At 42.1% G+C, this 24676-nt stretch overlaps 2 protein-coding genes across 5 annotated transcripts; both read right to left on the reverse strand.

Moving 5' to 3' along the window:
* Nucleotides 1-24: 24 nt before the first annotated feature.
* On the reverse strand, nucleotides 25-7736 carry tmprss7 (transmembrane serine protease 7). Its single transcript, XM_077553703.1, has 18 exons — nucleotides 7602-7736; nucleotides 6601-6805; nucleotides 6337-6467; nucleotides 6199-6266; nucleotides 5567-5760; nucleotides 5451-5486; nucleotides 5044-5272; nucleotides 4357-4481; nucleotides 3972-4078; nucleotides 3783-3889; nucleotides 3200-3336; nucleotides 3013-3120; nucleotides 2019-2126; nucleotides 1825-1941; nucleotides 1391-1565; nucleotides 1045-1313; nucleotides 832-968; nucleotides 25-750 (listed from the first exon to the last, which is right to left on the reverse strand). The coding sequence occupies exons 1-18, from the start codon at nucleotides 7659-7661 to the stop codon at nucleotides 589-591; spliced, it is 2475 nt and encodes an 824-aa protein (XP_077409829.1). The 5' UTR covers nucleotides 7662-7736; the 3' UTR covers nucleotides 25-588.
* Nucleotides 7737-7868: 132 nt separating this feature from the next.
* Nucleotides 7869-24378, reverse strand: spata13 (spermatogenesis associated 13). 4 transcript variants are annotated; one of them, XM_077553694.1, is made up of 13 exons: nucleotides 23918-24378; nucleotides 15875-17014; nucleotides 13209-13631; nucleotides 12698-12842; nucleotides 12508-12638; nucleotides 12139-12318; nucleotides 11557-11736; nucleotides 10829-11008; nucleotides 10350-10582; nucleotides 9450-9579; nucleotides 8999-9374; nucleotides 8435-8509; nucleotides 7869-8343 (listed from the first exon to the last, which is right to left on the reverse strand). In XM_077553694.1, exons 1-13 carry the CDS (start codon nucleotides 23963-23965, stop codon nucleotides 8162-8164), a joined length of 3423 nt encoding a protein of 1140 aa, XP_077409820.1. In that variant the 5' UTR covers nucleotides 23966-24378; the 3' UTR covers nucleotides 7869-8161. The 4 variants fall into 4 exon arrangements, with proteins under 4 accessions (XP_077409820.1, XP_077409819.1, XP_077409821.1 ...); XM_077553693.1 differs by having other exon boundaries at nucleotides 15875-17131; XM_077553695.1 differs by lacking the exon at nucleotides 23918-24378 and adding an exon at nucleotides 18549-18858 and having other exon boundaries at nucleotides 15875-17131.
* Between the last annotated feature and the right edge of the window lie 298 nt (nucleotides 24379-24676).

Raw genomic sequence — 24676 nt, forward strand, 5'->3', positions numbered from 1 at the left:
ATTTTATTTCAATAATTCACAACCATTAATTTTTATTGGAGTAATAATTCATTAAATTGTCATAACTTCATAAATTAAATATATAACATTTTTTAATTACTATTAATCAATTTATTTTCTAATAGCTATTAACTTAAAACTGTTGGGCTAAAAATAACACAATAAAGGATTAAAAATATAACAACTATGATTGACAAATTCTTTAATCAACAATATATTTTAAATGTATACACTGTTAAAATTAATTTTCCTTATTTTGCTTCCTAATTTTATTATTTTTTTTAATTTTACAAATGTTTTATTGCAGTACTTAAACAAAAATTAAATTACTCAATGAGATTAATAAATATAATGTATTAATATTTTATGTTTTACAATGATAAACAAGCCATTTTTGGGATAAATGATTAGAAAAAATAGAATAAGTACAATACACTGTAATCAAAATAAGGAAAACATTGTCTAAAAATTAAATAATGAAGAAAAAAAAACTTTCTTGATGACGTAAATGCTTAGTGGGCCAGATAAAAAAGCCATACTTTACCTACACTCCATTTTGTGAGTTTTTTTTTTTTACAAATGAGGTTGTTAACTGATATGGCCGTAGATCCATGAGGTGAACTTGCTGACCCTGGAGTAGACCCCAGGCAGGCCGGGCCTGCCGCAGCCAGCCCCCCAGCTGACGATGCCGATCAGGAACCAGCGGCCCCCGCCCGGCGCCTGACAAGACAACGGCCCGCCAGAATCTCCCTGACCAATCACAGCAGAGAACCTAGGTTGGGTATGTTGAACAAGCGTCATTTGGGAGGTTGGTGCGGGGGCGGGGCTCACCCTGCAGGCGTCTCGCTCCCCTGACGGGACCCCCGCACACAGCATGCGGGGCGACACGGGCCAGTAAGTCTTCTTGCACTCAGTCTGGCTTATGATGGACACGTGGGCTTTCTGCAGCACAGATGCCAGCGACTTGTCTGCAGGGGGAAGTGACATCATAACATTAGTTATATATAGTTATATTAGTGTAATTTCCTAAAAAGCGTTCCCCACCCTCCTCAGAGCGATGTCCCCAGCCCGTCACCCAGCAGCGGTGTTGGGCGGTGACGGCGTGCGAGGCGGTGGGCAGGCACACGGGCTGCACCAGCGGGCTCAGTGAAGCCGGCCACGCCCTCTTGAGCCGCAGCAGCGCCACGTCGTAGTCCAGCGTGCCGGCGTCGTAGTACTCGTGCACCACGATGCGCTGTATCTCCGCCACATGCCCACCGGAACCCTGCGTCAGCGCCCCCAAGTGGGCCCGCCAGCGCCGCGGGTCGGACAGCCTGCGGGGGTTCGGATGTTGATTTGTGGACCAGCCAGGAGGGAGAGAGAGAGAGAGAGACAGAGACGGCCAAGCGACCTGTCTTTGCTGAAGCAGTGCGCCGCCGAGATGAGCCAATCAGATGAGAGCACGGAGGCGCCGCAGATCAGGTGACCCGAAAAGTGCAGGCTGACCTGCCAAGGCCACTCGCCCTCCTCTGAGTCGGTCCCGCCCACGATGCGAGGGGCACCAGGGGAGGCGGGGAGACCACAAGCTGCACAAGACGTCATCGTTTAATATAATTGACTAAAAACACCTACCTACGCTGTTGATGTACTGCTTGTCCGAAGACATTTTTTTAATGACTTTTCCTTTCAAAATGTACATTTTGTCTAGAAATTTGATTTAAATAAAAAACTGAAAAAAATCCCCACAATAACAAATGCGGTTAAAAAGGATTTAAAAAAAACAACTTTGTACAAGTAGAGATACAGTAGAGTATTTGCATTTAGGATATTTGAATGCGTTCTCACCACAGTCAAGTTCGTCACTGCCGTCCTGGCAGTCGGTGATGTCGTCGCACCTGGCGTTCTTTTTCCGGATGCACGAGCCACTGCTGCACTGATAGCTGACGGCTGAGCAGCTCGTTTCTGTCACACGGCAAAACACATCACAGCCAAAAATATAAAGATATACTCAATTTTGAGAAAAGACGTTCCACTCTCACCCTGTGTGCAATTGGTTTCATCTATTCCGTTGGCGCAGTCTGTCTCACCGTTGCAAACAAACAGGGGATGCAGAGGGCTGCTGCCGTCGCAGTTCTTGGTGGGCCTCGCTGCAAAGGGAAGACAAACTGATTTTTTGCCTATTAAATTTAAAATTCCTGGTCAACATTATACTTTTTTTTTTAAGTATACTTTTTTTTTTATTCCAAATTTGTGTTGTTGGAAATATAGTACTTTTTTCATATATAAAAGACATTTCAAAAATAAAAAATAGCAGTTTCTAAAAAAAATAGAAAATACACAACTTATCTTGAAACATTTTCTTGAATATGTACAAATTCTATTGAAAAATGTAAAACCTAAAAACCTGAAGTATGATGTTTTACATACAGTTTTTCCTTGAAAATATACAGCTCTGTTCATGAACAGGGTTACAAGACTTTTAAAAATAAAAAATATTCAACAGTTTCTTAAAGCAAATGTTGAAAATATTTAACTTTATTTCTCAAAAACACACTTTTCTACAAATGCAAAACTTTTTAAGATAGAAAACATTCAATGTTAAATATATAAAAAAAGATCATTTTTGTCTTAAAAAAATATTTTTATTGAAAAAAAAATTATGCATATATATATTTTTAAATTTATTAATGAATTATTTAAAAATAATAATAATATACTATTCACTCACAATTTTTGTCGCTGTTGAAAACCTACACTTTTTTTCCTCAAAAATATAATATAGTAGAAAATTATTTAGAAACATTTTGCTGTTTTTCTTGAAAATGTACTTTTATCAAAAATTCTATATTTAAGAACAATAAAAAATTCATTTTTCTTGAAAATATAAAACTTTTTCCAACATAATGCGAGAAGTTCCAACAATTTTTTTTCTCAAAAACTGACTAAATAAAGAAAATAAATGCTCAACCTTTATAAAATAAAAAACAAAACTTATTACTAGCCTCAATAAAAGTCATGGTCAATTAGACTCACAGCAGAAGACCTCGTCACTCTCGTCCTGGCAGTCGTCCAGCCCGTCGCAGCGTCGACTTTTCTCCATGCAGAGTCCCGTGGAACACAGGAAGTGACTTTCCGGACAGGCTGTGGACAGGATGAGAGTGGCGTCCACAACATTAGACATGAAATGATTCCTCTTCACTGATAACAAGAAAACACTTACGTTGGCTAATGTTGTAGCTGCTGTACGACGCCCGAAAAGGTTGTGTGGCGCTTCGGGACGTGCAGCGAAATTCCACCTCGGCGGCGTGCTCTGCGATGCGAAAAACGCTCTTGTGTCCCACGTAGCTACCGCAGAAACTGTTGACGATGTCATTGTACATTGCTTTAGCATTGCTAATTTATACTGTACGGCAAGTGAACTACTACTAGTTAAGCAACATGCAGGCTAACGATTTGGCAAGCAGTTTTATTACTGCATTACAATGATAATAAATCACTTTTGGTAGATGTGGGCTCACTATTCGGCAGGCGGAAAACTACTAGTTAAGCAACAGCTGGGCTTATGATTCAGCAACCACCTGTACTGTATTAACTAGAGCAGATGTATTACCGGTACATCAATTACAATGTGCTAATGAACAACATGAGATAATTTTTTGGCAAGTACTTTGGTGTAATCTAAATATCTTAGTTATAGCCATTCTAAAGTGTTGACTCACTTTTTGGCAGGACTCTAAATATAAATTTTATTGTAGCATAAGTATCATTTAAAAAATATTTTTCTATGTTATTATTGCTCATACATCATTTCGTTGACCCTCCACCATCCGTGCTCACATCCCCTCATGTCTTTTGGTTTCAGCACATAGTTGTAAAGCTGCAGCGCAATCCCCAAAGAAGTATCAGGAGTCTAGAATAAAATAAAATAAATAAACACATAAAAAGTAAATGATGACAAAGTAGAGTGCAAGGTACGTATGCTGGAGCTTTACCTGAAAGATCCACGTGCAGGAGCAGTGGGGGGGCATGAGGCTGGGATAGAAGGGGCTGTCGAGCTGGCCGGTCACGTGCGGTTGTGAAGCGATGTAAGAAATGCACACTGAGGAGAGGCACAGTGGATATAAAAAGTCTACACACCCCTTTTCAAAAGCCAGGATTTTGTGACCACAATAGATTATATAAACATTTTATTCACCTCCTTTGTGAAATCAATTGTAAATAATAATAATAGTAATAATAATAATAATAGAAGTGTATTGCATTCACTTGAACCCCCCCCAATACGCTTCCATTAAATGTGGAATTTAAACAGTGGTGTGTAGACTTTTTGTATTCACAGTACATGCGTAAAAAGAATTCAACAAAAAGATGACATACGCTCTTCTGTAATGGCCTCAAAGTGTCCTCTGAAGCTCTTGGGTCCGCTGGTCATGGTGAATGACAACAGCATGACGTTGGAGGTGGACACGAGGGAGATGGAGCTGGAAACCGGCTCACACAGCCTGGAAAGATACATAATTCACTACACAGCTCTTTTTTTCTCACTATCATTTTACTCTGTTTCAATCAAAAATACACAGATTTATTCTTGGGAGTATACCTCGAGTTTCATAAATTCTAATTTCTATGTTTCGTTTTTTAATAACTTTTTCATCAAAATTTTGTCACGGTTTTTGTAGAGTTTTTAAACAGACATTCTGGAAGGGATTAACCACGAAAACAGAGGTTTCACTATACAGTAATTTCTCCCAAAAACAATCAAGTTAAAGTCAAAATTATTTGAAAAATATTCTTTTTTTTTTTTTTTTTTTTTTTACATAATTGTATACTACTTTTTAAATTGAAAATATACTTTCTCTTGAAAATCTAAAATAGTTTGCCTTGAAAATAATGAAAAATTTTCCCCCCTAAAAAATAAACGACTTTTTAATTCCAAAACTATATTGATATAAAAACAAACAAAAAAAACGTTTTTTAACAACACACTTTTCCCCTTGATATTACAACTAAACTTTCTCATAATTGTACAAACACACTTTTTTTTTAAGGAAGGCTGGATCTCACCTATGGAGAACTCGCCCTCGCATGGGTAGAAGAGCGTCATACACAATTAGGGCGTCCTGAACGCAGTCACTGGGCTCGATTTGGAAGGAGTAGACAGTCAGCCGGATGAGAAAACCGGGCACGGCGGTGAGCTTCACGTGGCATTGCACACCCCCCCATGGCGAAAAGACATTCAGAGGGACCCTCGTCCCCGGAAGGCTGGCGTAAAGTTTGTCTATACAATGGGATCCTGTAATATTCATATTCAAAAGATTAAAGGCGCTTGTATTTTTTTTTTGTGTGCATATGCTTTCACATAGGCAAATAGTAAAATACTATATATCTATTATAACTTCAACTGTAGCGCTACCAAAAACAACAACAACAAAAAAACTGTCCTTTATGTCAGGAGACAAACATCCACCCACCTGCTGCATTGGATGTGTAATCTGAGCGTTGGACACCTGCGAAAAAAAATACACCCCAAACCAGTCAGGTGTTTAAAATAAAAGGAAACATTCCACACATCGCCAATATGAGTCACCATTGATGAGGATGGAGTCGATGTCTACGGGCAGGCCCAGCAGGTAGCCCACCGATGAGCGGTTCTTCAGGCTGGCGTGGACCGAGTCCCTGAGGATGACGCCTACACACTCCTCGCACACCGCCGCGCTCTTAAGGCGAGGGACCTCAAACACCATCCAGAAGTGCACAAGCACGCCTCCCTTATTGTTGGTACTAAGGGATTAAAAACAAGACCCTAAAGACACATTTAGCCAAGCAGGTACCTTGAGGGCGTGACAATGCAGAGCTACCAAATTGCCGTATCAGGAATAAGTTGAATAATGAAGAAGATGGGATCAAGGATTGACCCCTGCGGAACACTACTACTACTACTTTACTTGCCCCGGACACCAGTTTCACCAATTGACATGAAATTGGGTGGACATATTTATCATAACAGGACATGCGAAAAAGTCTCAAGGACCGGTGCCCAAAATTGAGCAGGAAGTCAGCCATTTTGATTAAAAGCAGGCAAACCCAAATGCAGTACTTGAGAAAATGCATTAAGTTACATGTGGAAGTGGAGAACTTCATTACTGAGTTTTTCTTGGGCCCCCAAATGACTAGGTAGGCCCCTGCATGTATGTTTAAAAGAAAGTATAGTAGGCCTACCTGAGGTCCGAAATGATGGTGTGCTTGAACAGTCGAGCCACTGAGGACATTTTGTACACTCCGCTCACCTGCAGCAGCAGAAACACTTAACACAAAAGTGTATCACGCACAGTACTACCTGTCCTGCCCCCCACGTACCACATGCTGTATTTTCGTCGCCATGGAGACAAACTCGTGGGAGCCGGCCTGGCGATACTCTGGGATGAATTCCACATTGGCCACACGGAACATGCCAGCAAAGTACATGCCACTGTTGCCTTCGCGTCGAACTGGGATAGATTAATCATGTCATATATAGAAATATTAGTAAATTATTGAAAAAATAATGTAATGAATGGGTTTCATTAGCATTGTGGCACTTAAATGGCGGATTATTGCACATTTTGATTAACACATTCTTACATATAAAGACCCAGAGCAGAGACCACAGGACCACCACCAGCACAAAGACCACAGCTGTGATGATGACCGCCAGGTGCTGAATACTCAGCAGGTAGGCCAACAGCCTGGACAGGCCTTTGGGCTTCCTCCTCGTCTTCCTGTACAACCTGCACAGCTTCTGCAGCGTGTGGTCCACCGTGGACAACTCCACCGATACATTTGCGACCTATAGAAACACATGTAAGGGGAATTAGTTACACTTTGAGAGAGCCCACTCTTATTAAGGATGTGATTAATGACATATAACAAACAGCGACGAAATGTCAAGCAGCGCTTGTTCAGAGAAGCGTAAACACTTTGGACTATAATAGAAAATGACAAAAGATGCAAATGTAATGCTGCTTTATCCCCACTCTGGGGAATTGAATTACACTCCAACGTACATGTATTATTCATTCGGTGTCATCCCATATGCAGCAGCAGGGTAGACTCATGAAAGGGGAGAAGTCACATTCAAGGATAAAAGTCGACACGCCCCAAAAGCGTTTTTGTAAAATATTTTAAAAAATTAGACCAAGACAAATCTTTTTTTTTTTAACACTTTCCACCAATATTGTGACCTTTTGCCTGCACTTTTTTTTTTTGATAAGGTAGTGTGCACACCCTCAAAACTCAGATCATGTGGCTGTGCTCAGAATTGACCCCCCCCAAAAAAAACCACATTGAAAAATCTGGTATGGTCCGATAAATCCAAGGTTGAACCTTTGGCCATCCTTTTTTTCATTTTTTTTTTTTTATCACAACCATCTATTAAATATTCACCTGTAAAGGTTATAGTGCATTTGAGGTTCCTCCTTTTTTTTTCAATTTTTCAGGAAACACCAAAAAATTAAACCATTTTCATCATGAGGAGATAATTTAGGCAAAAAATGACGTAAGCAATTATTTTAAGAGGGTGACTAAATGTTCTATAAGTAGTGTAAATAGACACAAATGGGAGAAAAAAAAGAGAATGTTCTTACGCTGGCGGCGTCTTCTTGAGATGCGTCGACATCTCCGCTCTCGTTGCACTCTGAACCCATGACACAGGCATCCCCACTTTATCTCATTTCCAGTTTTCTTTTAAAAAGATACATTTTCAAGAACAAAGGAGCGAGACCCTGCACACTGCACAGTCAGATGGCATGTGAAACAAAACCCGAGGCGTCGGAAGAACGCACGTATCGCGTTACTGTCGTTACAGACTCCCTTTGGCACATAAAAGTCTGCCCCATGGAGAGAGCCTGGGATTAAGTTTTTCATAAAGTTTTATTTACAACGTTATTAATAGACAGGGTATTCATCAGAAGAAGTCCAAATAAAAACAAACAACAAAAAGGGTCCAGCCTTTGTGAAATAAAATACGAGTCAACATAAAAGCAGAATAGACATCATTGTCAGAGACATGTGAGCGGTATCAGAACAAAACAGTCGGTCTTTTTAACACTAGTCGCCCCTTCTTCATCCACGGCAGTCAACAACATGTAAAAACAAAACAAAACACACAAACGAGTACATTCACAGGAATGGACGGATGCCTGGTTCACTTCTTGAAGAAGGCGTTGCGGGTGATGCTGTAGAGTAGCTGGTAAGGCTTTCGCTTGGGCGGCTCGGCCAGAGAGAACACCTGCTGCTGGGGCACGCTGGTGGGGATGGTCACGTGTCGCTGGTGGAGCGGGTGGAGGTTTTGGTGATGGGGCGGCACGGAGCCGGAGTAGCCCACAGCTGGAAGGGATAGTAAAATAATAAAATAAAATTTAAAAAGAAGCTTAAATAAATCTATGAAAAATGTAATATTCATATTATGCTTCCTTACTTTTGACCTTGCCCTGTTTGGCTCTTCTGGCGTTGGCAATAGCCAGCTTCCTTTGCTCCTCACTGATTTCTATTCCTGAGGACAAATCATACAGATCAAAACACTATCAGAAGCCCTAACCTGCATTTATGAACTAAATTCTAAAATGCCTGTCTTAATATTGTATCAATTTACAGTGGTAACATGACAGAAAAGTTTAATTTGTTCTGGGACCGCCTAGTTGCATTTTTCTTAGCTGTGCTTCCAGCTTCCGGCACATGTGGGTGCTTTTTTTTTGTTTTCTACCCAATCAAATTCCAGCATTCATTTTTGGAAAATAACATTTTTAGTAAGACTTTTTATGGATGGCGTCAAAGAGGCTACTGTAAGCCTGGAGTTGAGCACAAATTTTTAGGGATAATTCAAGCCTTTAATTTGGTAAGATTACATTTTTTCGATGACCTTTTAGGACTGGGAGACATCCATAGCGTGAAAGGGGCTTCTGTTAAACTGAGGTTGAGTAGCAATTTTTAAGTTTTTACTGTCAAAACCTGCAGTTGAGCAGGTGTAGAGTCTCATGCTCACCCATCTCCTGGTCCTCCTTGACCCGCCGCCTCTCCTTGTTGAAGGCCTGCAGCCACCTCTCCTTGTCTTGGACCTTCCTGCAGCACAACACGCACACAAACTCCAGAGTGTCGGCGTTGCGCAGGCGCACGGCGTTCCTCAAGTTCAGGCCCAGGTCCGGGTCCCGCCCGTCAGGCATGTCAAGCACTTCAGTGAGGTCCATATCCAGCCGCTCCCGATAGTGGAGAAGGTCCCGGCGCAGGACGTCCTTCTTACAGAAGACCAACTGGTGGTCGAACAGGAAGAAGCTGCGCTGCTGCATTTTGCCCTGGCGCAGGATTCGAGTCAGTTCCCCCGAGTGGATCAGCTCAGAGCTGCGCACCAGCACGTCGGGCCCCTGCGTCACCAATGACACAATCTTAGCTCAAAGCTATTGGCAGGCGCTCAGGTTAGTTTAGAATGTGGTCGTCACCTCCCAGCGGAGAATGGACACCTGCCAGTGGGCGATGGCGTCCACGCTCTCCAGCCGCCTCTTCCTCTCATTGATCAGACTCGCCACGTTCTTCATGGCCTCGTAGGCATCGCTCACCCCGCCGTGGTCACTACGGCACACAGGAACACCGACACAAAGGAGCGTGAGCAGTTTTACTCTATTTTAGTTTTATTAAACTGAGGTTAATTTTGATTCACAGTCACGAATGATGTGAAACCTAAATTAACTTCAGTTAATAGCAAAACATTTCCACACACTTGAGACACTGGTGCTAGTCTGCGGCGTGTTGATTTCAGCAAGGCGCCATTGTCGTTAATACAAAAAACATTCAATTGGCGAGCTAACTTCTTTTTAAACTAGTATAACAGCCAAGGCTGTAAAAAAAAACCAAAAAAAAAACAAGTATACATTTCCTTACACGCTACATCAAGCATCATTTTACTTCTATTTAGTTTCATTACATAGTGGTTTACTTGTCTTCAATACACACATGAAATTTAAGGGTACTTAAAGCGGCTCATAAAGCTTGTATGAATGTGAAAGTTTGACACAGGAGCAAATTAACTATATTTAAAAGCATTGTATATGAGTTACTACTAATCAGCTAATCAATGTTCACATCATAGGTGCTACACTTAGTTGATGTTAACAAAATATAAGTATTTATGTAGATAGTTTGATTTCAAGCCCTATAGTATGGTTAATGTGATACACTAATGTCCCTTGCGGCCTCTTGAATTAAAATGCGTTTACGACCCATATCCTGTAATGTATACGTTAGTGTGAGCTGATAAGATATGCGTGGGACAAGGAGGTGTCCAGGCACGTTTAGCTGATGAAAAGAATTCCATTCCTCTGCTGCCAGGAATCGAGGAGTACCTGTGGTCTTTGGGGGTGTACTTGAGCAGCTCCCCCAGCTGCAGGGGGTATTTGCAGATCTTCTGGACGGGAGTGAGCAGGAAGCCGGCGATGGAGATGTCAATCATCTGTTGCAGGAGGCGACAGGCCTCAAAAAAGTGCTTGTACCGGCCGGACTTCATGAGCCGCTGCAGCTCGGCGCAGGCTGCTGGGTGGGTGTTGCAGTACTCAGAGTAGATAGAAAAGCCCTCGCCCTGTGGGGGGAATATTTAGAGCTTTTAGTTAATGTAAAAACATTATCCAGAAGAGTTAGAGATATTGGGCTTTCGGGTCAAATTTGAATAGCGAATGCGAATTGCCATTCTGCATTTTGCTATTGCAATATTGAATATTTAGACAGATTAAGTTAATCTGTAAAGGTTATGTACATTTTAGGTTCATCCTGAAATTCAACCAGAACGCCCAATATACCAAACTTTTTGTGATTATTCTATGATGACCTGCAAAAGAAAGCAAGAGCCGATTTCGCTGAGATGTGGATGCTCCTTGTTGTACTTCTTCTCCAGTTCGCGTAGGAACTGCCTCTGGAACTTGTAGATGTCCTCAATGTTGCTAAAGATGGTCTTCAGCTGGAGCTCAGTGAACATGTCCGGGTGTTTGCGGCACTGACGGATGTAACCCTATTTAGAAGAATGAAAGAATTTACTCACAATATTTTTCAACTCTGGAAGCAGTTCAGACGTTGGCCTACAGAGAGCACTGTTAATTTGAACAGTGACGCAATGAGACGCTGGCTGTTCTTTTTGGCTAAGATTTAAAGAAAAAAGACCAACGCAAAGGCTAAATGGAAAAATATAGCTATAGATATATATAGATATAGCTTTAACATTTAATGTTTTTTTCACACAAAATTTTTATTTTAAAATGTAAACGTCTTTAGAAACATACAAATTGCTCTGATGGTCTGTTTTGATCATTTGAAAAACAATGTGAAAAGGTTTCTTAGCAGGAACTTACATAATATTTGCTTTATTATATAGGAGTCCCTACAAATTCCTATGTAAACTAGCTCCTCCCTGTTTGCAGCCATGATGTTGGTGCAGGCAATACACATCAACAGGACACTATAGAACGACAGACGCCACAAAAAAATAAAAAAATAAAATCAGATACAAACATCGATTAATTGCCTAGCCCTAAAAAAAAAAAGGTGTGACGCCTTGCGCACCTCGCAGATGTCTTTCAGGTGCTTGATGTAGACGCGTTCTGTGTTCATGATCTCCTGAACCACGTTGGTCCTCATCTGCTGCCTGTGCTGGCTGCTGTGCGCCTCCCGGGGGGCCGGGTCCTCCTGATCCGCCACGCTCTCCACGCTCCCTGCGCTGGAGTCTTCCTGGTTCACACGCACCTGAAAGTGGATGGGAACATAAAAAAGTACAATTAAAAAGCTTTTTCAACAGTTTGCTTGAGCAATTACAAAAGTAGAAAAGGGAACAAAAAGCACTTGAACCACACAAAAAAAAGCACCAGGGCCACTCTGCGTTGTTATAGCAACCACATGGGAAAGTTTAACCAGTGCTTGCTCAGCAACTTTGACTTAGCAACAAGCAATTACACAGAAGACGCCTATCTGCCAATCAGATCACTGGCTAATTAAGACTCAACTGTCACTCAACACGGGTTGTCACAGAAACCAGTTGAACCCCGAGCGGGTGGTAGACTTGCACACACACTGTTAAGATGGCTTTTATTTGGAGTCAAGCCAGGTTACAAGTAGAGTACAAACAAGCGGGTCAGGAAGTCCACTCACCCGGACAAAGCAGGAGGGGAACCAGGCTTCTTTGTCGGGCCCCCTGCCCCACCACCAGTCCTTGTGCGAGGCATCCAGGATGCGGATTACGTCGCCTGCCTTGAAGGCCAGCTCTTGCTCCTCCATGGTCACATGGTCCCACAGGGCCTCAGCGTACACAGTGTGGCCCGAGCTTATCCACTGCGGCAACACATATTACAAGACCTATGAGCTTGTGTAGAACACGGAAGATTACAGCCCAGCTTGCCAAACATCTTGAAAACGCAGTTTATCCTTATGTCAACTTCGTGGGACGGGACATATTCTCAAATCCACATGACGAGATAAACGTTATGTCATAAAGTCAACGTGAGTGGTGGCGAGGCTCACCTCCACAAGCACGGACAGTTCCACGCCCGGCTCCAGGTATGGCGTGACGTCATCGAGCTCGAAGCTCCCCTCTTCCTCCTCTTCCTCGCTCACGCTGTCGTCCAGCACCGCCGAGCCTTGGGACACGCCGTCTGCGGAGTGAAAAAGGGGAGATCGAGGCATAGCCAGGAGGTCTATGGACTTTCCCTACCGCTGAGAACTCGGTGCAGCTTTCTCCTGCCCACGCGGTCCAGTCCGATGGGGGTGCTCTGGGAGAGGGTGGGGGGGCGTAACCTGGCCGAGACGGCCTTGTAGGGGGGCACCTGGTGGGAGGGGATTGGTGGCCGTGACAGAGGCTGCAAGGAAACACAAAATGAGGAGGCATTCCGGGATTTAAGTGTCTATATCCATCTGTCTCCAGCTGTGTTGAGAATCATTCCCGGCTCTATACAGAAATTTTGATGTAGTGGATTGCATTGATCATTAGTAAGTCAAATGAAAAATAGGTGGAGAACACTACTCGCATTGATAACACTAAATGACAAGAATGAACACAAAAAAAAAAGTTTGAGCTGGACATCTATGCAAAAGAAATGAACGAAAATTACACCAAATCTGCCCTATTTTAAGCCTGGAAAAATTCAAAATAAGGCACTAGATAGAGGAAAGGGATTGATTACGAACACAGCCTCTCTGACATATTATAAATAAGGAAAACGCACAGAAGGAAGACTGTCCTCATCGGCGTCAGGGGAGTACAAATCCTCCACCCCCATCACAGACATCGCAGGTCGCTGCGGTCGCTTGTCTGGGATGTTCCCGTTCACGCTGCACTCCTCCCCACTCTTACACACGCCGTTCCTGATATATTCTCGATGGAACGACTGCGGCCTTTCGTCTGGGTTCAGCTCGGCCGCCTCCTCTGGAATGCAGTGTCTCCGGGAGAGGAGTTGCCCGTAGTCTGAGATTGGCCGCGGTCTCGTGCGCCCGCTCCGTCGACGGGGCTTGACGGCGGTGGTCTCCATGGAGGGCGACGTGGGTGACTCCGGGAGAAAGACCGGGGAGAGTGTAGAGGTGCTGCTGCTGGTTTCCTGGGAGTCGCCATCTTGTTGCAACACTTCCTCCCTTTGCTCCTTTGACATTACCTTAAAATTCATAAGGAAAAAAAAAAAAAGTCAAAAATAGTGACAGGTCATTGACCCACAATGTACAGAGTTGTATTGCAGTGGTCCTCAACCTCTGTTCTGCGGGACATTTGGTACTGAGCTACGCAAAGAGACTAAACTAAAATAATTTATTGATGAGTTTCAAGGGGCCAAATGAGGAGACACAAGAGCCTACTGCTTTCACAAAAAAAGAAAGCTGCATTTAAGAGACAATATTAGCAGTCCTACTTAAATACAGGTTTATCGCTAGAGGTGATTCTCAAGTTCCAACCCTGTTCTGCGTAATATGTAGCAACAGGCCTGCAATTGATCACTAAATGCCTTACTTCCATTTCCAACAGCTCCTTCCCGCATGATTTAAAAATGCTAAAATCCACTTTTTTATGTCAACAAGTCGTGTGCAAGTGTCTGTGTGAGAGTAGTGGCCCACAACAGCTTCTACTGTACCCGTGTGTGCTCACTGTGTTTTTAATGTTCTCCTGGAGTTCACCGAGTTCGTGGCTCTTCTCTAGATATAAGGGCATCACAGAATGTATACTGTAAAATCCCGTTAATAAACACGATATTACAAGGGCAAAACAATGAATGCATGCCGGTCTGTCAAAACATTGCTTTACGTAAAATCGGTCAAAAGGTTGGATGCTGCTGATCTAGTGTACGTATTGAGTACATCTGTTAATCAGAAACAGAGCTACTGCTGCACAAACTGGTCCAAGAAGTGTTTTGATTGGATTGAGGATCAGCGCAAAGATACTTGAATCAATATCATCATGTTTCCCTGAAAAAAATGCTCCAATTCCTATCAAGCAGCACAAATATTTCGCAATAAGACACTATCATGCCAGATTTTATTTCACATGCAAATATTGACCCGAGCAGCGGGCAATAATCAAACCTCACCTTTTGGCTCTCCCGATCTGGATCGGGACCGCCGCACACACAGCGGAAAGGCACACAGAGCGCTAGCACCATTGTGAAACACAGGCAGGCCTGTGTCTGGGCCGAGCGGCTCGACTTCTAATGCGAACGAAGCATCCTCAAAAAACAAAAACAGGTACTCTTAAGACCCAAAATACACTCCAAGGTTTTTAACTGGCTCAGCAAGGACTCAAGCACATTGCTGCTGGACTTTGCGCCGCCGCGCTGTCTAAGGTGTAGGAGCCAAATGCTCGCTTGGACCTGCCCGCCCACAATTTTTGCCCATTTGCGCAAGTGGCCGCTAATCATAAACAAAGCCTAATCATTAACCAGGCCTGTTCCTTAAAGCGCAGGACAGCCGGGTCCAGCATGTGACCCGGCACAAGTCAATATATCACATGAGGAGCAAACAGCAGACAGTGCACATGACAATGACCCTGAAACAATTCGAGTACACTCCAACAAGTAGAACAAAAGAAAAATCTTCATAAAAGATGGGACCTTTCAAATAGTAACACAAAGGTCAGCCCCATTCAATGAAATTCTATCTTGGCTGCATCTGAAGCCTTTCTTCCATGCTTGAAACTGGAGCTTAATTGTGACTTAATGATTTCCAATAAGCTGCTTCTAGTGTGCTACTGCAGAGCTTTGTTGGCTTTGCCTTATAAAGCTAACTGAGCTTTACCCCAAAGAAAACATGCTAACTTGATGCCATTATCCTTGGATATGTATCCAATAGCAATACAAAGAGATGGGAGAAGAAAAAAAAACACTGCTTGACATTCAATGGCCCAAAATATTGAGTCGTTATCGTTAGATAAATAAACCGAAATGTATAGTTCCAGACGACCGTGATGTGATCCATGGTGGAACAAAAATGACCGTTTGCAACTCACACCAAATCGATTGTGCACCACCACACATTTACCAGCGTGCGACCCTGTGTCGGATTTTAAAGCGGCAAATACCAAACATACTTTACTGTTGTATTTTGAGATTGAACCACAAAAACTACGATTGTCAAGGAAGCATATTACCACAAAGCAAGGGAAATGGGAAACAATAAATGAGAGTGTTGTGTAGATATTTTGAGAGGCTGTTAACTGGCTGCACCCATGGTCAGTACCTGATGAAAATTACCAAAATCCCAGACAGTTCAGCTGGTTTCAACCACGGCGCCTGGTGTGCCGCAGGTCTAAGGTTCATTGGATATGGTAGATTTCATGTCTAGGGTGTAACCATACCTCTTGCCCAAAATGGATGACTGTCTTTCTGTGCACCTAATGAATTGTCTCCAAGCTTACCTCATTTGGTAGCTCGTCGTTTCGGTTATCAGGAGGTGACTGGTCTTCGGGCACAAACCCGCACGTGGTGATCTCCAAAGAGCCATCTTCCGCCGAGATGTGACGGCGGAGAGCAGCAATTTCCTGTTTGGGTGGCGTGTGAACTAGCGGTGCGTGAACCAGTGGGGCGTGTCCCGCGGACAACACCCGGGGCCTGATGGGTGAGGGTCGTCGGCTGCGCTCGCTGGTGCTTCGGCAAGGCACGCGTCGGGAGTAGTCGTCGTGGAGACGGCTCAGGGGTGACATTGGAATAGGTGGGGGTGGGGAGGGCGAGCGACTTCGCCGGCGCAGGACGGTCACGTCCGTAATGCTGCCCACCAACTTCAGCATCTGTCCCTTCACTCTCACCGGGCTTTTCCTGCAACTGCCGAGGTCCGCCAAGGAGGCACTGGCGGTCCTCTGGACATTTGGAGACCCATTTGACGCTGTAGTCCTCTGAGGGGCCGCCTGAGCGGACGGCGTGTGTGCCTTGAGCCTGAACGGGATTTTGAAAACGTGAAGGTTATCCGCGCTCTTACTCAGTCTGCTCAGCACATTCGCATTAGACGTGTTTTCCGCTTGCCCGTTGATCTTTGCTTTCTTGTTGTCATTGCTAACTGCTGCAAAGCTCTCCTCGTCCATGTCCAACATGGTAATGCGTCCGGCTCCATACGCTTTCCTCATGCTCTGGGAGAAGCGGGAATTGCGTTGAAGGCCCTCGGTGATGTCCTCGTCATCCATATCAGAGTCGTAGTGACTTGCAGTAAAATTTCCATTAGACAACTGCTCAGTGGCGTCATTTGCAAGGGCATTCCCGTTCTCAGCTTCCCAACTGGATGAGGATTCACACTTCCCATCAAGTCCACTTGCACCGCGACTCTGAATCCCCTGAAATACAGAGGAGCGCAACTTTCTAAAAGAGTCCACCATGCCAAGTCCGGAGAGACCGGCGGGACTATCAGTAGTGGGGCCCTTCCTGGAGGTGGAAAACAGCCTCATGATTCTTGAGGAGCCGGGCTTCCCGGAGGAGAAGGCGACGCCGTTCAGCTGGCTTTTGTCCGTGTTGGCGGGGCCCACGGTGACGGGCTGCAGGTACGGGGCGGCGCTCCTCTCGGGTTGACCCTGGAACGGATACAAGTCACTGAGGGGGCGACTTCGGATTGGAGGGTCCGTGTTGGACGACTGGAGGCAAGGGAAAGAGTCTTCGCTTATGGACGAGACTCTCTCCTTTGGTTCTGCCTGCCAAAGACAACAAAGATTTTTAAGACCTTGTAAGGATCTTACATAACATTGGTTCTTATTTACAGAATAACCACAACTCATACCAGCTCACTAACAAAATATTGAGGGAAATAGACTATGAATAAAAGATATACTTGGTAGTCTAAATTCACGTTTGAGGTAGGCACACCACACCAGAGACCCAACTATTTGTGTACATACTATTAGAAAAATACATTTTCCTATTAATACGTCCATTTTAGAACCTTTTAAGGACTTACTGAAAGGCAGAATAATTAGCCCAGCAATGATGCAATGCTTTTTTCCTTGTCTTGCAGCTACTGCAGTAGTGAGTCCTGAGCAAGCACTTCAGGAATGAGCACATTGACAGATAATGGTTGTTTATAATACACTAGATGAGTCACGGGTAAATAAAGAATAGCTCTACCAATGGCGCAACAAAACACACACTTAGAACATGACATGCATTTAACGCCGGTGCTTTGATTTGAAAGTCAGAGGGGGGCTGAGGCCCAGATTGGGGTCTTCTACCTCGTGTGTGTGAATGTGAGAGTCACAATGGTAGTTAACGCAGCTGGTCCTTTGAAGCGGGCCTCTCGGAGCATGACTAAGCGATGAAAAATGCTAATCCGTTGTGATTAATGCGATAAATTGCCATGCTTCCTGCATGTTAATGGCAATTTCCAACCTTTCACTGTAAAATTGCCAGCATTTTTTCTCACAGGTTTTTCCTGCATATAAAATTTGAAGGTAGCTACAAAGTTGGGTGTCATTTGTTTTGTTTTTTTACTTCAATTACAGTGTCACTCTGCGTTGATGGGGTGGCGCCATTTCGAACAGTCGGAAATTGCTTGTAAAGCTGACACTGAAAAAGAACCACAATCCTCGTCCTAAAAAAAATGCATGCACTTTTAGTACTTCTGTTCAGCTTCAGCATAAAATAAGTTAAATGTGCTAGCTTCAAGATTTTTTAGTCAGCCCAGTAAAATATGTACACTATTTTTATGTATAAAAAAATAAATAGAAAATAAAATAAAAAAGATCTGCAGTTAGGATGTAACTAATTTTATTCAGCCTGCAAGGCACCAAGCACGGAGGACAGCACCTGAAGCAGCTATGAAAGACAAAAGTCTAATTCAAAATACACAACTTCTAGTTTAAGTTTACAGTATGAATCTGACACCTAAAACAAAGAGTTAAACATTGTACAGTATATTAAAAGCATCAAACATGCTCAATCAGACCACACATCTTCGTTGAACTAACATCCGCTAGCTTCATGATATTTGTATTGGCCAGTTCATTGACTTCATCTTGGTGTAATATGATTTAATTATTTATATTTACTGATATAGTAATAAAACGTGAAAGAACAACGGTGGCATGCAAATGCTCAGAATGGTATCACCTCTACCTTGTTTGAGCCAGGAAATCCAGTGCAAAAGCTATATCACAGATCCAGATGGTGTGCCGTCCGTGTGCGGAATCTTCCGTCACTCCTGGCATTAGCGCGGTGCTGTCACTGCCGAGTACCGCCCGCTGACACACAATAAGCACCCCCTTTCCAGGAACAATGCACCACTTTCAAACCGGTGCTTCAATTGTCTTCTTGTACTGCCGCTGAAGATTGACGAAGAGCAGCGGGATCTGTTATCCTGTCCGCTTTCCAGGCCGGGAGAGGGATAGGAGATAGGCGAGGAATGTCAACAAGTCCGCTTTGCTTCTTTTCGTGGATTTGAATCTTGTGACAGACGCTCGACTGACTGCGTTCTCTTTCGACACCTCCATGCCCTCAGGCCCGCACTTTGTGCCAGAACAGTGACTAAGGCCTGCTGGCATTTTACCACTATGGCATCTTAGGACAGTAGAATAAAATAGGATACGCTGAGGAAAGGGTAAATGTGTGTTTGTGGAGGTTGTAATTAAATTGCAAGAAAAAAATAAAAGTTTTACCATGTTCAAATAATAAAAAATAATATATTAATATAATGAGGAATAAAGATTTTATGAGAATTATTTATTATATAGATTTTTTTACATATATGTTTTAAATAAATATACTAGGTATAAATTGTGTTTGGGAATAAATTTCAATATACTACAGTAAACGAAAAAGTACAATTTTACAAGTATTTTATTTTTATTTTACGGAATTAACATCAAATATATAATTTTACAAGTATTTTATTTTAGGACAATAACATTACAAAAATAAAATGATTTTAAATAAAGTGGAGATTTTGAGAATTAGGTTTCTCTATCAAGTCGACAAAATAACAGCATATAGTTGTACTTTGATGAGAATTGAAATGGTATTTTATGAGAATAGTTTTAATATAATAAAAATATGCAATTCTAAGAATCAAAATTTATGATTTTACAATGCTGGAGTTTTAATATTGGCAATATAACGAGAATTAGGTTGTAAGGAACACAGTAAAGTGATAATAAAATGAAAAAGAAAAGGCTTAATTTTACTAAAAAAATAAGTTGTAATAATACCATAACAAAGTTGTAAAAAAGGGGGGAAGGGGAAACTGCAAAACCAATTTTATGAAAACACAGAACTTTCGAGTTGTGATTCTAAAAATACAATTTTAATATCATTAGTCATTAGCACAACAGCCTAAGTCATTTTAAACTCACTATCACAATAGCAATAGGAATCTGCGAAAATGTTTAAATACTGCTTAGGCAACTTTTGGTTGAGGCTTACAATATCATAAAAAAAAAAAAAAAGTTTAATCTGAGGGGGAAAATATAACATTACAAGAATAAAATCATATGAAGGAAAACATTTTAAGTTAAATATATACGTGCACTCCGACACATTCTCCTTGTTTTTGCATGCTGCTATTCTATTGCTCAGTGAATTCCGAGTTAATGAAGAGCTCAGGGAGGAGTTGCGGGCCCGCTTCCCTTTCCCACCCTCCAGCACCCTCCCATCAGGTTCACGCAGCCAGCTTGAGCCAGCCTCAGATTAGACTCCCAGAGACAAGGATGAACATGTGCGCATAAACGTAGACATGCACGCATTGGGAAAAAAACACATGCACAATTAGTTCTGGAGCATCCCAGCCTGCATCCATAGACAGAGGAAGACATCCATCATTGAATCCCTGCTTTTAAACTAGAAAAAAAAAGGTCAACAATCTGTTATGTAAGGAGTTAAGAAAAAAAATCAAAACTGCGAGCCAAGAGTAAACTCTGAGACGGAGGTCACCTCTGCAGAGAGGTATGTCCCTCGCCTCGGGCCGGGGATCAGATTTATTAAGGCCGGAAAGAGCCGAGCATTACAGCCCAGGGCCTCCAGACGAGGGCGGATCATGGGAAAATGGGCGCTTGTCATTTTCCAACATCATCAATGTACAGAATTTGTTCTTATTCTACTATAGTGCTGCCTTGGCTTACATGTTTTATTTGTTCCGTGATCATGTACACTAAATCATCATTCCCCATTCAAATGAATGGAAATGGTATTAATAAGTTCCGCTGTGTGCGCCTTGGCCACCATGGGGGCAGCATAATACAAACATACATCATACATGAAGAAGAAACAAGTAAATGACTCAGTAAGTTGCAGACATATATTCATCTTTTTATACAGAGGATAAAGAATATACTGTATGCAGCTAAGTATTATGTCAGTCTACTGTACATGTGTTGCTGCAAGATTACCACCGCAACATTGACGATAGTTTTGTTAACCAATTTCACATTGTGTATTAGCATAGTAGTCTTTTGTGTGAGGCAAAGTTATTGTTTTTTTAAACACATAAGTTGTCATTCTTTTTCTTTGATGTTTCATTGGCAGTAAAGAGCAAATGTATACTTATTATAATAGACTGGAAAATATAAAAACAAAATAAAGCCCTGGTTTCATTCACCGTATTGAATTAATATCCCTCAATTTTTGTGAAAAAAGTGGAAATAAAAAAACATAAGACATATTCAAACATTTTCATTTTATTTTTACATTATAACATTTATTGTCTAAATTAGTATATTTTCCAGATTTTTTTTAATATGACTATGTAGAAATATTACTCCTGAAAAAAATCATATTCAAAAACAAAAACAAAAAACAGCCACTTAGAAATAAAATGAGAGTATTTTTTTCTCTAATATTTATTCTTATATGTATATATAAAATACACATTGTAAAAATATTTTTTACATTTTAAATTGAACTTTAATATACAGTAACTTTTTTACAATTATGAAAAGCGCTGCATTCATTCTGCGCATTTAAAATGCCTAGCTCGTTTAAAAAAAAAAAGTGTTTGTGCAATCCTCGCCTGATTAAACATTCAAAATGCTCAATGCCAATTAGCAGAGTCAGCTCGTTGGAACACACCGCACATGTGTGTCTGTTATGTGTGTGCCATATTCCCCTTCCATGCCATTGCTAATGTGATTAGCACAGCTTTGCTTTTGAGCGCGGTTTCATCTACACATGATAGCCTAATCAGGGAGACAAGCGGGCTATTCGGCGCTGACTTCGAGTGACACTCCAAAGCTTGCAAACAGCCCACCAGGTTGCTGCCTGCCTCTCATAAGAGGGGGGGGGGCATGATTTGGGACCGGGGATGCATATAACGGTGAGTACTAGTAGTTTTACTTTATATTTTGTTATGAAGTATTGTACTTCTTATCACAAGTGTATGAAAGTTCAGAACGCTGAACGGCTTCTTCGAACATTGCCTGTGCACTTACGAAAGGTTTTACGACTGCAACGCGCTCAATCACTTTGACCTCAACTTCCCCATTTTAGGATGTGCCATAAGGAAGAAGAATGGCAGAAGAGAGCGTGGGAAGCTTGGCCTGCCCAGGGGAGGGATGTCTGTACTCGCACATGGGCGGCGTATAACAACGTTCACCTGATCCGCTGTCATAGTGACACACAACTGGGGAATTTAATACAATACACGGACGAGCCCTGTCAAGAGTCAACACTGTTACTGATGATGGTTTTAAAAATGAAAGACACCTACTTTGGAATTTGAACCAGACTAAGGAATTGCAACATGATTCGATGCTATGGAATTTAAATTCCAGCGTGGCAAGCATGTATGAAAGAGAAAGTAGACTACAGGAAGTGGGCATTGTTGTAGTGTAAAACGTGTTTTGCAAATATTTTGAAACTGTGCGTCACCCCTTCACAAGCTGTAAAAAAAAAAAAAAAAAAAAAATCCATATCAATCACTACTATCCTAGTGATCATTTGATGATATTTTTGACAGTGATACATAGATAATCAGATTTATTAAATATTATAAACATCACAAAAAAATACCTTAAATTGAACAGCTGGCAGTTAACAGCTGACCTTAACCTGCGCCACCGCCAATAGCGATCTGTGTAAGATCTTGAGAGGTTTACCACAAAGCTTTCTCTCACATAAACCCACAAGGAGTCGCTTACATGGCACTCTAATAATAAACATTTTTAACTAACCCCATACGTTATTGTTATGAGTCCTTGGGTGAAAGGTATTATAAATCAAAGCTATTAAGAGTATTGCCATTTTTTGGGGCTCAAATGTAGACAGGACAGGTGTTATGTCTGGCTCAAACCAACACTATTTATTATGAAGTGTTTCCATGTATTTTATTGTTCTTTAGCGTTTTCTCTTACTAAAACCATTTGTCGCATCTCGTCTGAAATAATACTTATTTAATGAGACATGCCTGGAAAATAAAAAACACAAGTCTTTTCCTGTGAAATTAGACATGCTTGGTTTAATAAAAAAAAAAAAACATACTTAGCAGTGAAAATATAATGAAATTCACAATTTACACTATTAACCCATTTGAAAATGCACAAATAATGTTCCATTTGCGCTATTTAATTTCAGTTTTTAGGGTAAGTGGCACCATTTGAAACTTCATGGTTAATCTGACGTGGAATTGAAGAACTCTTCAAAATTTTCGCCCATATTTTACACTGAAACTTGTCAGTCAATCGGAAAAAGGGTTCTTCAAGTAGCAGACGGGTTTAGGATATGTCTTGAGAAATTGATAAATTACACCGTTTTATTCTAAATTGAAAGTGTTTTTGCCAGATTTTCTGTAGGCAATACCACACAACCACCCCAAAACGCATTTTTTTTGGGTGACACCCTCCATCCGATTTTCAAAATCATTAGTGCAGTTTAATCTGGTTGACGTGGTAATTTCAACCTGATTTGGTATTTTGACATACTGCCATTTTAGGAAAATTTTGTCACTTTGCTAATTGTAAAAGTGACTTCCAACTATTTCTAATAGAATGCTGATTGACGTTAAAAGGAACCCAACTAGAGCAACGCTGGTCAGATGCCGGCTTTCATTATGCCAGAGCTTTTGAAGCCAGATATGGCCCAAATGTAGGCACAGGTGGCTGTCTACAAATTTGATATGCAGGAAAATCTCTGTATTATTTTAATTGTCTCCTCTAAGGTGTATTCATTTTTTGTGTGGGGCCTCTAAAAGCAGGGAAAAGGATTAACACTACACTAAGACCAGTAAAGAAGTGGAGCCAAAGTGCCTACTTCTTTCTGCCATTGATTCACTTTCTTTTGGCCCATAAAGCTCTTTGTAAGTCCCCACACACCACCCACACCTCCTCCCCTCCTTCAGCCAGCCTGGCTTCTCCCACATCACTATAACAACCAGGGCTGTAATGCACCATAACCCCCACCCTCTTCTCCCCTCTCCAGTACACAGGAGGCACAATGATAACGGGAAGATAATTCTATACATAACTTCTATCAGAAAGCCAAAATGGACGACTCGGACTTACCTTGCTCATAGTCGCTGATGTTGCCCCTCCTGACCTTTTTTTAGCCATAAAAAAGGAGTCGAGCTTTCTCTGAAGTCTCACTCCCCTCGTCCATGTCGAGTGGGAGTCAATTAAAAAGAAAACAAGGCAACAAAAAAAGAGAAAGTTTCTAGGTCATTTTGTCGCCTCCTCGAAAACAAACCGGTGCTAATGGTAGCAACTTCGGCTAACTGGGTGACGAGCACTCGCCGATAAACTTCTGTCGCGACAAAAAGTTGTTTAAATTCGACTTCCAGAGAGGATAGAAAAGCTTAAAAACTAAAGTCGAAGTGATTTAAAAGTCTTTTAGGGTGGCGGCCGAGGTAAGTAGTTATTTATGACAGCGAAAGCTGCTGTTTAAATAGAAGAACGTCTCGAGGACGACGAAAAGCATCTTATGCACTTGTTGCAGTTGTCTCAAAAAAAGAGGGCGGAGTTGGGAGGAGAGTACGGATGGATCCGATTGGTTGACCGCCGGGTGACTGCTACGACGAAGGCCAACCACGCGTCGGCTGATGGGGGAAAGTCACGCCCCCTTCTTACTCCAGCGAGGAAATTTAGGTGCAAACAGGGGGCGGGGGCTGAGAGATCCTTTCGAATTGCGATTGGCTGACATCTGAGCGACTGTTTCACTGTGGGCCAATCACGCGTTAGATATAAGCGTAGCAGTCACGCCTACTTCCTCTTGTGAGGAAATAAAGGCAAGTCAGAAGACTGGACCTTCCAGTTGCTTGTTACATT

Source organism: Vanacampus margaritifer, chromosome 20 (assembly GCF_051991255.1).
Source record: "Vanacampus margaritifer isolate UIUO_Vmar chromosome 20, RoL_Vmar_1.0, whole genome shotgun sequence".
Classification (NCBI taxonomy): Eukaryota; Metazoa; Chordata; class Actinopteri; order Syngnathiformes; family Syngnathidae; genus Vanacampus; species Vanacampus margaritifer.

Excerpts from the sequence above, each read along its gene's own strand:
- tmprss7 (XM_077553703.1), bottom strand. The coding sequence starts at position 7,661 with ATGGGTTCAGAGTGCAACGAGAGCGGAGATGTCGACGCATCTCAAGAA. Across the intron at positions 5,487-5,566 it reads CGACTCCATCCTCATCAATG|GTGTCCAACGCTCAGATTAC; the intron begins GTGACTCATATT and ends TTTTTTTCGCAG. Across the intron at positions 3,121-3,199 it reads CAGCTACAACATTAGCCAAC|CCTGTCCGGAAAGTCACTTC; the intron begins GTAAGTGTTTTC and ends TCCTGTCCACAG.
- spata13 (XM_077553693.1), bottom strand. The coding sequence starts at position 23,965 with ATGGCTAAAAAAAGGTCAGGAGGGGCAACATCAGCGACTATGAGCAAG. Across the intron at positions 12,639-12,697 it reads GCTGCACCGAGTTCTCAGCG|ACGGCGTGTCCCAAGGCTCG; the intron begins GTAGGGAAAGTC and ends TTCACTCCGCAG. Across the intron at positions 11,737-12,138 it reads TCCCCTCCTGCTTTGTCCGG|GTGCGTGTGAACCAGGAAGA; the intron begins GTGAGTGGACTT and ends ATCCACTTTCAG.